Genomic DNA, 18,703 nt, shown 5'->3' with positions numbered 1-18,703 from the left:
TGTATTATTCTGTCCTTGCATTGCTATAAAGAAATACCTGAGACTGGGTAATTTATAAAGAAAAGAGGCTTAATTGGCTTATGGTTCTGCAGGCTGTACAGGAAGCATAATGGCCTCTGCTTCTGGGAGGCCTCAGGGAGCATTTACTCATGGTGGAAGGCAAAGCAGGAGCAGACACTTCACATGCTGAAAGCAAGAGCAAGACAGTGAGCAAGGTAGGAGGTACTACACACACTTTTAAACAACCAGATCTCACGAGAACTAACTATCATGAAAATAACACCAAAGGAATGGTGCTAAACAATTCATGAAGGATCCACCCCCATGATCCAATCACCTCCCACCAGGCTCCACCACCAACGTTGGAGATTACAACTCAATATGAGATATGGATGGGGACACAGATCCAAATCATAGCACGTGGTCTCAGACTAGAGAGAATTAACTGGACAATTTCAGTGGCTAGTATTATCCAGCTCAAATAGTCAGATGCCTCTGTCTTCACTATGGTGTACTGTGCCTAATGAACAAAGCAGCATGTTCCTGTCAGCTGCTAGACCATAACTGCTAAATGTTTGATTTGGGCATGTTAAGATCCTTAGTCTGTGAAGGTCTAGTTGTAAAGGGGAAAGTATAGTCAGAGGAGAGGAAAGAGGCCCTTGCTCACCAATCCACCACCACTTTCTTTCTAACTACCCTTCCCTGGGCTCCTAATGTCTCTTTCTTTCTTTCTAAAAGTTTTCTCAGTTATGTATCTTGACATTCATGCTTATAATGTCATATTCTTTGGAGAGTATATACCCTGACCATTTTGTTGAAATTTAGATGTGTCCAGAATTCCCTATACCGCCTCTTTATAATTTGTTGCTTAGGATTTGTTGACCAGTCTCACTCATTAAATATTGGTTTGACATCATTTTATTCTTGAAGAATAAACTTTTCACTAACTGTTTAAGATATCACTATATACTGACCACAGGACAAAAGATGAAGATAGCCTGGAGGTTTAGGTTGACAGTAATCTTTTTTTTTTAAATGATATTTTCATTAATACAAGTTCAGAAGAAAGGAGTTGTCAAAGTATAATTTTCGAAAAGTTAAAAACATGACTTTCTTATACATACAGAATGAACACATGTCAAACACTTATTTAACTGAATAATGAGGAAACCATCAGGATGGTAAAGCTAGTTCTGGAGAGATTATAAAAATGGGGGTTACCCAGGCCATTAGAAAAGCATACTGAAATAAGTATGCTAAATTAGAGACAAAACTGGCCAATGCCTACAGGGCGATAAAACCATAGTTATTGTGGTTATTTTTTTCTACTAGACAGAAATGATTTCCATCACTACTGAACAAAAACTCTGTAAGTTAACATATATTTTTATAGTCTGAGTCTTAACCAATAGTAAATAGAAGTTAAACAAAGGTGGTTAAGTAAACCTTGGATTGGCTGATAGATAATACTCCAAGATGACATTAAAGGGACATGCTGTCCTCTTGTTGCCTCATTTCCAAGTTTTGGTCAATTGTTAATAAGTGAGATTGACCCATTAATGTGGAGGCTTAAATTTATCTGGGTGAGTGTACGTCTAAGAGAAAGCTCAGAACCCTGCCCTAAGAGGAACAGTGGAGGAACTGAGGACTTTTGTCCTAGAGAAAACTTACTGTAGGGGCTAAAATGCTAACTTCAGCATTACTCTTAAAATATAACCCTGAGGAAATAGCTGAAGAAGGCATAGATTTTATTTACACCATTCAGGAGCATCATTTAAAAGGCTATCACCAGGAAGGAAGGTGAGGCTTGCCCTAAATTGCTTCAAGGGGAAGACAGAGCAGCAGTGGTAGTGGTTTGGAAGCAGTATAAGAAAGAGCTTTCTCTTCATGAGAAAGCTTCAGCCAGGCCACTGTTTGCCTGAAGAGCAAGGGTGTCTTCTCTCTGGGAGATTCTCTGGCAGAGGCACAGCTATCACAGTTCCCATCCGTATATAATGCTGTCCTACTTCATAGAATTGTTGTGAGGATTACATAAAATAACACAGAGTCCTTAATACAGTATGCAGCATAAGTACTGCATACATGTTAGCTTTTATTATTTTAATAATAATTGCGATGACTTCCCCAAAACTTAATTATGTTGCTCTTGTCAGAATGAATGCATCATGGCTGACTCATTTCCTAATGCAACTGAAAAGTAGATTTCAGCATTATATAAGGACGTGAGGGAGACAGAGAGAGGGGTTCACACTTTAGATGAGGACTAGACCAGGGTATCTCTAAGATCCCTTTCAAAACTGATATTCTTTTTTCTGTGAAAACTGAGTTAATGCAGTATCCTGGAGACAAATCTAAAAAGTCAATTTTAGTATCTGTGTGATCTTTGTAGTTGTTGCAGCAAAACCTCTTGATAACATTTTCTATTTCAAAAATTTCATAATTTCACTTTAGTTTTGCCTTTTTTTGCAAGTCCTATTGCTGAGAGAAGCACATTCACAGTTTTGTTGTCTTGCTGTTATTTGGGGCTTTTTGTTTGTATTTTGATGCAACTAAATCTGCATCTAAGATTTAACACTCTTTCTTTCCACTAAAGTCGTTGAAATACATTCACCTAGTCATTCACATCTGAGGTATAAATGGATTTTCTGAAAGTTTTTTCAGGAGACAATGAAAGCCAGTCAGTTTGTGACTTGACTTCTTCAGGTGTTGCAATCAGAAAGCTTTATACACCATCCCAATTGCAAGGATGCTAAAACTATGTCTTGACCTTGAATCTGCAAGGAGGAGGTAACATCTTTTGCTAGAAGTGCTTATCTCCTACCGCTTTGGTTTTATCCATTTTCAGGAGAATTTACTTAGGAAAGAGAAAAGAGAAATAATTAAATTGGGCTGCATATACTCAAAAGAAAATAACATGTTTATTTAATTTTCTAGTTTTCAGTGATTGTTGCTGATGCAGTTTAAATGTTTAGCTCACCCTTTTTACCACTGATATTTGCAAAAATTTGACTCTAAAAAAATGTATCTGCCATATGACATGAAGGCTTACTTCTCAATTTGTTTTATGTCATCAAAAAGACATACTGAGCCCGAAACTCCTCTCAGATTTACTCTTAAAATACAACCCTGAGGAAATAACTTAACAATGCAAAGATTTTATTTACACCATTCAAGAGCACAGGCTCTGGAGCCAAGGGGAGGTTCAATTCCTGGCATTGCTTCTTCCTACTTCACTCAGTCTCTCTGAGGCTCAGCATTCTTACCTAGTAGATGGGATAATATAATAATAGTACCTATGTCAGAGAGTTGTTGTGAGGGTTACATAAAATAACATAGTTAAAGTCCTGGGTACAATATCCAACATAAGTACTACATAAATGTTAGTTTTTATTATTTTAATAATAATCGTGATGACTTTACTAAAAAATATGGTGCTCTTCTCAAAGTGAATGCCTCCTGGCTGACTCACTTCCTAATACAACTGAAAAGTAGGTTTCAGCATTATATAGTGATTCACTCTTAATGAACTTGAACAGCTATTCTTGAGAAAATAAGAAGGAATATTAAATCCAGAATTAGCAAATACTTCCTATTTGCTAGGAAACTTTTACTATTTTGGGAACAAATGTTATAAGTCCTTGGAAGAGCTGCAAAGAAACTATCATGTGTCATTGACTATCCATTAGAAGTATTCAGGGAGAAAAACCTGTGGATAACAACACTTTTCCATCTCACCGATTTTCTTTAGTATCATTATGTTGAATTCTTTTTCAGGCATTTCATAAATTTCCTTCTCCTTTGGATCTGTTACCAGAGAATTATTGTGTTCCTTTGAAGGTGTCATGTTTTCTTGCTTTTTCATATTTTTTGTCCTTACTGCACATCTGGCATAACAGTTGCTTCTTCCAATTTTATAGATTGGCTTTAGTAGGGAAAGAATTTTTCCTATAGATGTATCTATAGTGTTGGTTTGGTAGATTGCCTTGGCTTTGATTCTGGATGGTCACAGTATTGTAGTCTTTGTATTTCTTCAGCTGTAATCAGCTCAGTGGTGTCTGTTGTGGTTGTTAGTGGAGGCTATGGTGAGGCATTTTGGGGGATAGGGACTCCAGGTAGTCCAGTCCATGGACCCCAGAGGTGGTGGTGGAGTGCAGAGTGGACCTATCCTCAGGCCTGGGATGGTTTGCATAGGTTCTGGCAGTAGTGGGCAGAGTGAGTCCCGACACTGTGCATGGGTGCTGGCAGCAGCAGTGGTAGAAGAGGAACAGCTTCTCCTAAGGTCCACCGATGATGCAAACAGGTGTCAGCAGCAGTAGGTGGGGCAGATTAATTCCCAGGCCCTGGAATGTTGTCCACAGGCACTGGTGGCTGCAGTGGCAGGTGAGAGAGGTCTCTCCTCAGACCTCCCAATAGTCCACACAAGCACCAGTGGTGATAAGGAAGTGTGAGTAAATCCCGAGGCCCCCAGACAACATGAACATTAGTAGCACACAGGGAGGCCCATCCTCAGGCCCCCATATGGTGCACATGGGTGCTGGTGGGAGGGATGGGTTAATCCCCAGGTTCTCAGATGACCTGTGCAGGTGGCAGTAGCAGGTAAGCCAGGCCTAGTCTTAGTCCCCTAGAGGGTGTATGTTGGTGCTGGTAGTGGAGGCAACAGGCAGGGGGGCTTCTCTTGAGGCCTCCCAATGGTGTGCACAGGTGCCAGTGGCAGCGAGCAGGGTGGGTCATTCCCCAGGCCCCCATATGATGTGCAGAGGTGCCAGTGCACTGGTGGCAGGTGGGGCTGGCCTGACCTCTGATCTGCAGATGGTGCCTGCAGATGCCAGTGGGTGGCACACGTCGATCTCCAGACCCTCAGATGATGTGCACGTGTGCCAGTGCAGGCAGAGTGGGCCTATTCTCAGGCCCCCCAATGGTGCACATGGGCGCTAGATGCAGTGGCACGGGGAGGAGGCTATCAATCCTCAGGCCCCTGGACAATGCGCACAGGTAGTTGTGGCAGCGCCGGTCACAGCAGTTATATCATTCTATATTGAACCTTGTTTATAGATCAGTGTCCTCTACTGGATTATAAGCTGTTTAAGCATAGGGACCATGTTGTACTTACTCTTGAATCTCTTGGATGAGCCCAGTACCCAGTATATAAGTGGATGTTTAATTATATGTTTAAACAAATCTGCTTGAAATTGAATGCCTCTCATATAGACTGAGTCAGCCAGATATTTTCATTTTCATGTGGCCCTGTAAAATTTGGAATTCCTCCTAAAGTCTGAACTTAGTACAAGTCATTGAAGGACAGTAGCCCTTCTAAGTTATCAATTATTTGTCATTTAGCACATTAGGCTCTCCTAAATGTGTTAATGAGAACCTGTTTCATAGATACCAATGGAGTTGATAGGCCACAATACCTGTTTTAATAAGTAGGATTTAAAGTGATTCTTAGATTAAAATATTGTATTCTCTTTGGCCAATTGCAAAAGTGTGCACAATAAAAAACATTCATTCTATTATTTAATAATAAAACAAGTCTGTCTGTGGATATTCACACGTGTATATGCCCCAGAAAGTCATGGTAGCATTGTTCATTTAAGGTAAGCCAGTCCCTCTAGGGCCACATGCAAAACAGTTGAGTGACTGTTACGACACAGGGACTTTCATGTAAATACCAAAAGGACTTTTTTTCTTCCAAAAGTAATGAAGTAGTCCCAGATCTGGATCTTGGACACTGTCTTGGTATAGTACCTCTGTCTATCTGTCTCTCTCTCTCTCTCTTTTTCTCTGTGTGTGTGTGTGTGTGTGTATGTGTGTGTGTGTCTGTCTGTCTCTTTTCTGTCTTAGGCATGCATAACCTCAGATTCTCTGAAATTTTAAAATTCCAAGTAGAATTCATTAATAAAAATCTGAAATGTTTTTTCTTGTATAAATCATAATGAAATGTTGAGAGAGAAAGGAAAAACTAAAACGGGCAAATAATCATCAGCTGCTCCAAAACTGAAGCCTGTCATTACAACTCCCAACTCAAACACTTAGTTTTAAAGATTCGCCTTCAAGAAACCTAAAAGCTGGTATTCTGCCTCATTGGCAACAGCCTCAAACTGTTCCCTGTCATTGAAGAAAACAAATCTTTTGCTCATTTCTGCCTAGGGGAGGCAGAGGGACTGAGGTGGTCCTATGTGGCTGAATTAGATGAAAGACTTGCCTTCCACCATGGAGACATGAAGTCTAATCAAGTGAAATGAGTTTTGAGATCCCAGCTCATTTCCTAGGGGAGATCAGTTCACATTACAAAGTCACGACATCTCATTCATCACAACTGACGTGGTCTTTGCTCAGGAGAGGACCCCAACTGGGACTAAACCACCTGTCTTCTCTCAAAAAGGGGCATTTTATCCAAGTTAGAGTTGAAAGCCTTGGAGTGAGGAAGCTTGCCAGCCACCAGCTTCTATCTGTGTGATCCATGTGCAATGTGGAAGGGAATTTAGGTTTACAAAAGGAAAGATGAACCTAAGGCAGATTGGTGGTTGCACTTTCAGGCTGCCAAATACAAATAATTGTAATAGAGATGTTATTATGGAAGAGAAAGCCAAGATTGGGACTCTCCTCTCCTTATCTCCTAGATTTTATTAAACAGCAGTGAGAAGATAAGCACTCCTATGCCTCAGAGTTTAAAATGGCAAAGAAAGTGTCCTGCTTTCCAGGCTGATAAATGATCATCCTCTCTTTTATTTTTTTCAGGGCATCATTATAACACCCCTGCTCCTGCTGCTTTTTGTGAGTATTTTGATGTTGTCTTTAACATATTTTATTAAAAGCTATCTACAACCCTTTAAGAAAGGCCATTAGAACAAAAATGAAATCTGAATTATTTTGCACCATATTTGGAATTGTTGTTCCAGTTTAGCTGTACCGCATAATAATATTCAGATACGAAGAAGCTTTATAATTTCATGATCCAAGAACAGCATCAGGACCCAGTCATTAGGCCTCCAGCTCCTGGCTAAATCATTATATTACAAATAAATGACCCCATGACACAGGTTACAAAAACTGCGCTGCTCTTTATTTTCTCATTAGTAAAACTAAAGTGATTGATAGTGACCCAGTGTTTGATAGTGTTTAACAGAAAGAGCCCTAGGACCAGGGGATCAGAGGAAGCTTGGGTTCCAAGGCTGGTACTGATGATAACTGGCTTCCTCACCTTGGGGAAGGCTGCCTCAATTTTTTTCATCTGTAGAATGGGAAGTAACACCTCCTCCATTCTATCGCCCAGAGATAATGAAAGGTGCTTTAAAAATTAAAAATACAAATCAGTACAGGCTTCTAGTTAACTAAACAAAAACTGTTCTGAAAACAAGAAATGCTAATTAGCTGTCTTATTTCTTTTGGCACTAAGCATATGAGAAATTAGATGAAAGATTATAATAGAAATTAATGTTATCTCATGCTCAGCAAAGCATATGTAATCATGAATGATACCTAAAATATTTTATGAACTGTGCATCTTTTCATACACACATCTTCCAAATATAAATCACTCTGCTTATCACTGAAATGTAGTGGGGATGTGTTTCTGGGAATGTAATGTAGCTGTTTGACTAACACTATTTATCAGTGAATTAAAACTATGGGGAAAATTTATTTAATTGTAGTGTAATTACCCAAGTTGGAATTCAATTAGAGTAATAGAATGAGGGACTTCATTTCTTACCCGCTGAGTAGGAAATAGGGAGGGATAGATATACTACTAAACAGTTGGATTCCACATCTTTCATGAAAGACATTACCTTCAAGTAATAAACCTCAGCCTTACCCTCCCTTTTGAAATTCTGGCTCCATTCTGACAAGGTAAGAAGAGTCAAATAAGCAGATCACTTTCCTCAGCATAACAAACTTCATTGACATGGACTTCACCAACACAGAATTTGCAGTTAGTTAGATTGAAACTAAAGAGACTATTTGCATTAATTTGGAAGAAAAGACTTATTATGTAACTACCTGCTACTAGTTGTGAGAAACTGGAATCATCTATTAGTTTATTTCCAAGACCTGGGATCACAGGACAGTTTCCCAGATGCAGCCCTTGGTGGGCACAGGATGCAGGCCTGTCTGAGGTCCCCATTTGCAGTAGGTCAAGGGACTAGTATAGAGCTCAGCATCTGGTAAGTGCACAATAAATGGCTGCATCACCTGGGTTTTCTTCATTATGGAAGAGTGACATCTCTTACTCATGTAACTCATTTAAGAAGAGCAGGGGAGATGTTACAGCCACAATTAGGTGGCTGAGGCCTAGGGTGTAACATCTTGGAGTATCTCAGAGGCTGGAATCTCTGAGACCCTTTTTTGACTTGTGATTAAAGAACCAAACAGTTGGCAATGCGGGCTCTTTTTTGGTTCCATATGAAATTTAAAATAGTTTTTTCCAATTCTGTGAAGAAAGTCATTGGTAGCTTGATGGGGATGGCATTGAATCTATAAATTACCTTGGGCAATATGGCCATTTTCACGATATTGATTCTTCCTATCCATGAGCATGGAATGTTCTTCCATTTGTTTGTATCTTCTTTTATTTCGTTGAGCAGTGGTTTGTAGTTCTCCTTGAAGAGGTCCTTCATATCCCTTGTAAGTTGGATTCCTAGGTATTTTATTCTCTTTGAAGCAATTGTGAATGGGAGTTCACTCATGATTTGGCTCTCTGTTTGTCTGTTATTGGTGTATAAGAATGCTTTTGATTTTTGCACAATGATTTTGTATCCTGAGACTTTGCTGAAGTTGCTTATCAGCTTAAGGAGATTTTGGGCTGAGATGATGGGGTTTTCTAGATATACAGTCATGTCATCTGCAAACAGGGACAATTTGACTTCCTCTTTTCCTAATTGAATACCCTTTATTTCTTTCTCCTGCCTGATTGCCCTGGCCAGAACTTCCAACACTATGTTGAATAGGAGTAGTGAGAGAGGGCATCCCTGTCTTGTGCCAGCTTTCAAAGTGAATGCTTCCAGTTTTTGCCATATGGAACCAAAAAAGAGTCTGCATTGCCAAGTCAATCCTAAGCCAAAAGGACAAAGCTGGAGGCATCACACTACCTGACTTCAAAATATACTACAAGGCTACAGTAACCAAAACAGCATGGTACTGATACCAAAACAGAGAGAGAGACCAGTGGAACAGAACAGAGCCCTCAGAAATAATACCACACATCTGCAACCATGTGATCTTTGACAAACCTGACGAAAACAAGAAATGAGGAAAGGATTCCCTATTTAATAAATGGTGCTGGGAAAACTGGCTAGCCATATGTAGAAAGCTGAAACTGGATCCCTTCCTTACACCTTATACAAAAATTAATTCAAGATGGATTAAAGACTTAAATGTTAGACCTAAAACCATAAAAACCCTGAAGAAAACCTAGGCAATACCATTCAGAACATAGGCATGGGCAAGGACTTCATGTCTAAAACACCAAAAGCAATGGCAACAAAAGCCAAAACTGACAAATGGGATCTAATTAAACTAAGGAGCTTCTGCACAGCAAAAGAAACTACCATCAGAGTGAACAGGCAACCTACAGAATGGGAGAAAATTTTTGCAATCTACTCATCTGACAAAGGGCAATATCCAGAATCTACAAAGAACTCAAACAAATTTACAAGAAAAAGCAACCCCATCAACAAGTGGGCAAAGGATATCAACAGATATTTCTCAAAAGAAAACATTTATGTAGCCAACAGACACATGAAAAAATGCTCATCAGCACTGGCCATCAGAGAAATGCAAACCAAAACCACAATGAGATACCATCTCACACCAGTTAGAATGGCAATCATTAAAAAGTCAGGAAACAACAGGTGCTGGACAGGATATGGAGAAATAGGAACACTTTTATACTGTTGGTGGGACTGTAAACTAGTTCAACCATTGTGGAAGTCAGTGTGGTGATTCCTCAGGGATCTAGAACTAGAACTACAATTTGACCCAGCCATCCCATTACTGGGTATATACCCAAAGGATTATAAATCATGCTGCTATAAAGACACATGCACACATATGTTTACTGTGGTACTATTCACAATAGCAAAGACTTGGAACCAACCCAAATGTCCATCAATGATAGACTGCATTAAGAAAATGTGGCACATATACACCATGGAATACTATGCAGCCATAAAAAATGATGAATTCATGTCCTTTGTAGGGGGACATGGATGAAGCTGGAAACCATCATTCTCAGCAAACTATCGCAAGGACAAAAAACCAAACACCGCATGTTCTCACTCATAGGTGGGAATTGAATAATGAGAACACTTGGACACAGGAAGGGGAACATCACACACTGGGGCCTGTCGTGGGGTGGGGCGGGGGGAGGGACAGCATTAGGAGATATACCTAATGTAAATGACGAGTTAATGGGTGTAGCACACCAACATGGCACATGTATACATATGTAACAAACCTGCACATTGTGCGCATGTACCCTAGAACTTAAAGTATAATAATAATAAAAAAAAGAACCAAAGTAATTTTCTTCCCCTCCTTTCCATATCTGTGCGGTAACATGCCGATAAAAATTATGGCATCACTTTATTACAAGCTTTCCCCTACTCACAGACCCATAGGCTCATGAACTTTAGTTGTAATGTTCAACATTCTAAAATTATAGAGCTACAATAATGAAAGACTTGCCAAGACCCTCAATGTAAAAGTTTAATGCTTCCCTTCTGAGTCAACGGGACTATCCCAGTAGGTTCAGTGGCATTATCACACACATCATTAGATACTTATGGTATTTTGACTTTACATCATATGCATCGCATATAACACTTTTTCTCTGTTTAGGTTGTCATGCATTTTATAAACAATGGAAATGTCTTAAGCATTTTGGTTACCAGGCCTCATTTACTGAGTAAATAATGAGCAAGTAACTGAGCAAGAACTCATTTACTGAGCAAGTAACTGAGCAAGAACTCATTTACTGAGCAAGTAACTGAGCAAGAACCTGAATGACTTAAAATGTGAACAAAGGCCAGGTGTGGTGGCTCACACCTATAATCCCAGCACTTTGATAGGCAAAGGTGTGAGGATCACTTGAGCCCAGGAGTTCAAGACCTTCCTGGGCAACATACAGAGACCCCATCTCTTAAAAATGTTTATATATGAACACATTCCATAAAAGGTGTACTGTTTTTCTCAATGTCCCTGTTGTGAGTTGAATTGTTTCACCTAAAAAGATATGTTGAGGTTTTGAATCCAAGTATATCAGAATGTGGTCTTGTTTGGAAATAAGGTAATTGCAAAAGTAATTAGTTAAGATGAGGACATACTGGAATAGGGTGGGCCCTGAATCAAATATGATTGATGTCCTTATAAGAACAAGAAGAGACGGTAGAGACACACAGGTAGAACTCTATGTGATGATGGAGGCAGAGATTAAAGTGATACATCCACAGGCCAAGAAATACCAAAGATTGCTGGCAAGCATCAGAATATAAGGAGATGAAGTATTCTCTCCTATAGATTTCACAGGGAACATGGCTCTGCTTGATTTCAGATTTAGAGCTTCTAGAACCATGAGGCAATATATTTCTGTTGTTTTAAGTTGCCCAGTTTTGGGGCTTTATTATAGAAGTACAAGAAACTAATACAACTCCTGGAAATAGTATTGTCTTATTTTACCATATCATAAAATGGAAATTTCTGGGTATTCAGGCATAGGAGCTAATGAAGGCCATTTTTGCTGGTGGAATCTCAGCTGTATTCCTAACCTTTTCTCAGAATATTTCCTTCACTTTCTTGCTCCAATCAAAACCTGTCCTCTGATTCATGTTTCTGCCACAGTCTTGAAATGGGGGAAAGTGTCTTCCTTGTACCTCATTGCCAATTCCAGATCATTTCCCATGCCTTTTCCATAAAATGCCCTGGTTCCTTTGAAGGTTGTACCAACACAGCTATACCACCTGCTACTCCTCTTTGTTGTAATTATCAATAGAACCCCAGGCCACTATCAGTCCAAAAAAAATGTTAGCATCTTCTCATTGTTTTCTTTTTAACAGTATACTTTAAAAATTCTTGGTATTTTCAGTATTCACATAGTTGGTCCTTCCAATACCCTGGTCTCTAAATTCTTGACCTCTTCTCCAGCAAGCTTGCCCTTCACTTTATCTCAGCCAACTATTCCAGGTCCTTCACTTTGTTATTTTCCATAACTGCATCCCTCGATAATCCAATTTTCAAATGTCCTCTCTGATTAACAGCTCCTATCTTATGATTTATCCCCAAAATCAAAAGTTCTTCACTGGAATGGCCAATTCATTTACTTTATCACCTTTACGATCCATCTAACTATACCCACCCTACTCTCACCCCATGCCCTCACATCCCATCTTACCCAGCCTAGGCCTCATGGGTCCATCATTATAATTCCTTAATTACATACACCATCAACAATCTTGCTCATCTCTACTGCTTCATATTTGCCTGGCAAAGTACTAACCCTGCTGAACTCTAACTCTACACCTTCCTGCATATGTACCTGAACATGCTGGAGCAAACACACTACCATGCTGACTGGTCTCATTTGAAATTCATGACAACTAAATGTAAGTAAGCCTGGCAATTCTACTACTTTCCTTTAATTAATTCACTCTTCCACTCTCTAGAGGATCATTTCACACCTTCTCCTTGCCTCTCAAATCTCCAGTGCCTCTTTTTTCATATCAAGTATTGCCAAAAGGAAATTGGCTGATGAGGAAATAAGCAATCAGAGAAATTTTACGTGATCCCACCCACCTGCATCTGTAGCCATATTCTTCGCCTTTTCTCCTGTTTCTATAGATAAACTGTCTTTTCTCCCCTCTAAAGGAAGTTTTTTGAGTTATGTCATTTCTTATGTCCTGCTTAATGATATGATTCATACAGATATTCCTTTTTCTCCTATTTTATCATATTTTCTCTCTCTACTGGATTACTTGTATTAGCATATAAGCATTCTGTAATATTACACATCTTAAAATTAAACCTCACCTTATCCTACCTGCACTCCATTTCTGTGCTCCCTTTTTGTAGCAGAATTCCTCAAAAAAGTTATTTAAACTTATTCATTACTCATTCAATAATATGTACTGAGTTATTTCTACATGCTAGACACCGTCCCAGGTGTGGGAATATAACAATAAGTAAAACAGATGTGTCTTTGCTCTCAAAACAGCATTTTGAGAATACTAGTGGAAAGAAACAACCAACAGATATGTAGAAATATAGTGTGCGAGATAGGTGAAGACAAAAATAAAATAATGCTGAAGACAAAAATGCTGAAGACAAAAATAAATGCTGAAGACAAAAATGCTGAAGACAATAAATGCTGAAGACAATAAATGCTGAAGACAAAATAAATGCTGAAGACAAAAATGCTGAAGACAAAAATAAAATAATGTAGAGGAATAGGAAGTACTAGATAAGGATGGGAGAGAGGGTTGCTATTTTAAATAGGATGGTTAAGTTCAGATTCACTGAGAAAATGATATTTGAGCAAAGGTCTGGAAGAGATAAGAGAGTGAGCCTTCTGGGGCTAGAGTGTTCCAGGTGGAAGGAACACTAAGTGCAAAGGTCCTGAGAGTATACCCAGTGTCCTTAAGAAACACCAAGATGGCCAGTGTGACTAGAATACAGTGAACAAGGGAGAGAGTAGATTAAGATGATGTCAGAGACAGAGCAGGGGACAAATGATTTAGGACCTTAAAGTCCTTTGTAAGGACTTGGAATTTTAATTTGAGAGAGACGGAAACCATTAAATGGGTTTTGATAAAAGGGATGCATGTTCTGCTGTACTTTTTTAAAGGATGATTCTGGATGCTGGATTGAGAACAGATTGTAAGGGGACCATGGTGGAGGAAGGAAGACCAGTTAGAAAGCTAATGATATTATGGCAAGTGATCCTGTTAGCTTGGACCAGAGTGGTTGAGTAAATCTGATAGGAGGTAGTTGTAAGTAGAACTGGAAAGTAGAACTAAGAGATTGAATGAAGGTTTTTTGGGAAAGAGAAGAGTCAAAGATGACTCCAGGCCTGAGCAACTGGAAGTGTAGAGTTGCCATTTACTAAGATAGGGAAGATTTTAGGGTTGAGCAGGTTGAAGGAACTCATAAGGATAATTCAGCATGGGAGATACTTGGATTCCACTGACTTTCAGACATCTGAGTAGAGACATCAGGTAAGCAATGGACTATATGAGTCTGGAATTCAGGAAAGAGATCTTAACTAGAGATATATATTTGGGAGACGTCAGCATCTAGATGGGTTTTAAATTAGACTGAAAGAAAGTGATAATAAAGAATGAAAGATATCAGAGGATCAAGTGCTAGGACACTGCAATAGTAAGAGATTCACAAAGTAGACCAAGGAATGCCCAGTTTGCTTAGGAGGAACACTGAGAAATTTTGGTGTCCTAGAAGTTTAGCAGAGAATATGTTTCAAAAAGGGGAGAGTGATCAACTACTTCAGTTGCTGCTAATAGTTCAAATAAAATGAAGTTTCAGAATTGACCATTGGTTTTAAGAAGACAGAGGTTATTGAGGACCTTAACAAGAGCTATTTCATCAAAGTTGTGTAGTTCAAAGCCTGATTGGATGGGTTGAGGAAAGAATGGAAGAAGAGTTAAAGACTGTGATAATTGATAACTCTTTTAGGGAAATATTTCTGTAAAGGGTACAGAAAATGGAGTACTAACAAAGTAATAAAATATGAAGAGAAGATTTTGTTTAAACTGGGAAAATGAGTACCACGTTTGTGTCGATAAGATTAACCCAGGTATGGAGAGAAAAACTGATACAGAAAAAATAAGGGAGAGCTTGTAGACACATGTCCTTGAGCAGGAGGAAGGGAGTGAGCACTAGTGCATAGTAGCCTCCTAGAGAGAGAGATTTATTATGGGAATTGACTCATGCAATTATGGAGCCTAGAAGTCCCACTATCTGCTATCTGGAAGCTGGGAAAATGGCAAAGCCAGTGATGTAATTCAGTCCAAGGCCAAAGGCCTGAGAATCAGAGAAACCAGTAGTATAACTCTTAGCTCCAGTCTGAGTTTGAAGGCCTAAGAACTGGGGGTTGGGGGTGGTGGCTGGTATAGGTCCTGGAGCCAAAACACCCAAGAACCCATAGTCCCAGTGTTCAAGTACAGGAGAAGATGGATGTCCCAGCTCAAGACAAGAGTAAATTCACCCTACTTCTGCCTTTTTGTTCAATACAGGCCCTCAATGGATTGGATGACACTTGCCCCCATTGGTGAGGGTGGATCTTCTTTACTCAGTGTACTAATTTAAATGCTAATATCTTCCAGACATACCCAGACAGATACACCCAAAAACAATGTTTTACCAACTATCTGGGCATCCCATAGTTCAGTCAAGTTGACACATTAAAATTAACCATCATATATTCCTGTTAGCGTTTATTATCTCATGACATCTTAATCATTTGTTAATTTGTTTATCTATGTTCTCCAACTAGAATGTAAGCATCACAAGAGAGCAGGGACTTTATCTGTTTTAGTCACCGTCATAATCCCAATACCCAAAATAGTGCCTGGCCATTGAAGCCACTCAAAAACATTATTTGAATGTTTTTGAATGTTTTGAATGAAAGTGAATGCATGGTTGGACAAATGAATGGATGCATCTGTCCAAAAAGTTGGGTTGGAGCTATTTTTAAAACTGCTGTTTTCTTGTTATATGCTCTAACTTCAGAGACATATTCTTTATTATGAAGCCACTTTGAAGGAACTGAGTGCACTTTCCCTCACACTCTATTTGTAGAGAGGTAGCACAGTATGATGAAAAGGTATAAAATTCTGGTTTAATTGGCAGCCAGTACCAGTTATGTAAAAGTAGGTTTTCTTTAACCCTTCTCAGCCTCAGTTTTTACCTCTGTAAAATGAAGATTATGATAAGATGAAATGAGTTAATTTTTGTGGAAGCATATTGTAAACTGTAAAGAGTCATGCAAATGTTACATTTGACACTTAATAGAGAAAAATAGAATCCCTGGAGGATATCAAGATTCTACAAAAGCACTCATCTGAAATGCAGCAGCTGGCCCACTACTTTAGATCTTAATCATGGGCTGAGTCCTAAGACTTAAAACTTTAGGATTCTATAACCATACATATCTATAATTTTATAATCTTGTGTGTAATTGAGTCCAATGTTTACCATGGCCAGCAGTGAAACTTTCCCTGAAGTATCACCTTTTACTACTAAGATCCTGTCTTAGTTCATCCAGGCTACTGTAAAAAAAATACCACAAACTGAGTGGCTTATAAACAAAAGGAATTTATTTCTGACAGTTCTGGAAGCTGGGAAGTCCAAGATGAAGGCAGATTCAGTGTCTGGTAAAGGCCTGCTGTCTGGGTCATAGATGGCTGCTTTTTTGCTGTGTCCTCACAAGGTGGAAAGGGCAAGGCAGCTCTCTAGGGCCTCTTTTATAAGAGCACTAATTCATTCATAAGGTCTCCACCCTCAGGACCTAATCACCTCCCAAAGTCCTGTCTCCCAATACCAGCACCCAGGGGGTTTGGATTTCAATATACAAATTTTAGGGGCACAGAAACATTCAGATTATCATAGACTGAGAGTGCTTTCAAATGCATTACCTCAATTATCTTGATAACATATCTCTCATTTAGGCAAGGGCAGAAATTATTGTTCTACTTTATTTTCTCAGTGTATCTTCCTCAGTCCATGGAGTTCCTGTCTGTGAGGATAAATTAACGCCTTGTCCAGCTTTAAAAACTGTACTTATAAGTTCATTACTTGGAATTTCATATTAATCTTCCTTATGAAACAGTGGTACAAGTGGCAAATGTCCACTAGATTTTAACTTCTAACAGGCCAGGAATTGAAATTGTGCATGTCTTATTCATTACCTTATCTTCAATGCCAAGTATTCAATAAATATTTATTGGAAGGAGGGCAATAGAAAGGTAGATGAGTAATGAATGATTAGAATCATTCAAATGATAAATGAATGGTTAGGAGGTTAGGAACTCAACCTGACTCATAACATCTTACCTTTTATTTGCTATGAAAAATAAATTATAGTTTTTTAATAATCTTAAGCAAAATAATCATCCTTTTATTGAGATGTATTGTGTATTGTGAGTACTACAAAGATTAATCTGACATTGATCCTTTCATTAAATATCTTATGGTTTAATAGAGAAAAGAGGATACATGCACAAATAATTAAAATTCAACTTAGAAATTATATTTTCACAGTTATATTTCAAAGGAGATTACTAACATAGAAAACACTTCATTAAATAGAAGTAGATTTTTTGCAATAAATTTTCTACTGAAAGAGAATTTTTAATTTGAGGAGAATGAAAAGGTAGATAGAAACTTCCAATGTTTCTCAATGGATCTCTTGCTTACTTCAGTTTTTTGTTTTCATTTGCATGGTTCTGATTCTCTGTTGTGTCTAACATCACTTAAAAACTTGCATATCTTTCCTTTCCTTTGATGTGGTTTATCACTAATACTATGTTTAGCAGCCATTATTATGGTCTTTATCAGCAGCATATAATGGAGAAGATTGAAGGAGAGAGATTCTAAAACTTGAAAAGTAGTATAGGATGGTAATTAAGATGAAGAGGCGATAGGGCTGAGTTAAGCACTTTGGCTGTGAAGTCAGGTGGTTGGGTTTTAAACCCTAGTGAACAGTACTAGGACAATTGATCAAGCATTTTGAAATCTTTCCTTTTGTGGACCCCTGTTCTCTACAAGTTGTGCAGTCTCCATATGACTACCAGTTTCCATAGTAGTTAACTCATACTTTCTCCCCAACTACATCTTGCTTACTGTAAGAAGAGGAATGAAAGGAAGCTACCTGTATATCTAGGCTTCTTTCCTACTCCCTCTGAAAGACAAAGTAGGTCAAAGATAGCTGTTCACACCATAGAAACAAATCAGTCTAATTCTGTGTAATTGCAGTCTAAGGAAACCATATATTGGATGGTGTTGTCATGGGCTCAAGCCCCCAAATTCTGCAGACCATCAATTTATTTAAAAGGTGCATAATTCGCAGAGAAAGGTCAGTAACACTTTGAGTTTTTACCATTAGAATGACATACCAAAGCCACACTTCTCCTCTCTCCAGCCATAAAGGTCAATTGAGCATCAAGACCTCTTGAAACATGTGGAGTGCAAGCTTTGACCACTGCTGAAAGTCATCCTCAGAGTTCATAGATGACACAATCTTCATATGTGGGGATGGTCACATCATTACCTTGGGGTATTTGACAAACATTGGCCTACATGCTCACCCATTCGGAATCATGTAAGCACCCCTTGAGTAAGTGGGGGCACTGCTAGCTCTTCTATTCTATCAACTGATTTTATATGACTTGGTTTCTTAGAGAGCTGGCCCCTCAGCAAGTAGGTTTATAAGGCACTGTGATCATTGGACTGATACACACATATGCATGTATATACACAAACACATATGTACACAGAATATATACATACCAGGCTCTGTTTCTAGGCTAACTATATGTTCCCTTGATCTGACTGTCTCTCCTGTTAGTTTCCATTTCAGCAGTTCTTAAATTCAATAGGTTTGAATTCTCACATCTCTGTATAAGAAACCTTGTTTTTCTGGGTAAGATAATTTTTATTGAGTAGCTATTGTGGTTACTTGATGCATAATCCCACGTAA

The 18,703-nt window shown here is 38.7% G+C and overlaps 1 protein-coding gene across 9 annotated transcripts in view; it reads left to right on the top strand.

Annotated features, from left to right (window-relative positions):
- The window catches only part of SLC10A7 (solute carrier family 10 member 7), a 268,404-nt gene that overhangs the window by 190,605 nt on the left and 59,096 nt on the right, over positions 1-18,703 (top strand). For 6 of the 9 annotated variants that reach the window (XR_008502285.2, XM_054486373.2, XM_054486371.2 and 3 more), the window contains one exon: positions 6,739-6,774. Coding sequence is in view for 6 of the 9 variants with exons in the window: in XM_054486373.2 (XP_054342348.1) it covers positions 6,739-6,774 (36 nt within the window). In the remaining 3 variants the exon portion in view is untranslated. Of the gene's footprint in view, positions 1-6,738; positions 6,775-8,921; positions 10,517-18,703 lie in introns of those variants that run through there. The other 3 variants (XM_054486376.2, XM_054486377.2, XR_010126150.1) reach the window with 2 other exon arrangements.

This window comes from Pongo pygmaeus, chromosome 3, assembly GCF_028885625.2.
Source record: "Pongo pygmaeus isolate AG05252 chromosome 3, NHGRI_mPonPyg2-v2.0_pri, whole genome shotgun sequence".
NCBI classification, from domain to species: domain Eukaryota; kingdom Metazoa; phylum Chordata; class Mammalia; order Primates; family Hominidae; genus Pongo; species Pongo pygmaeus.
This window is presented reverse-complemented; position numbering and strand designations above follow the sequence as displayed.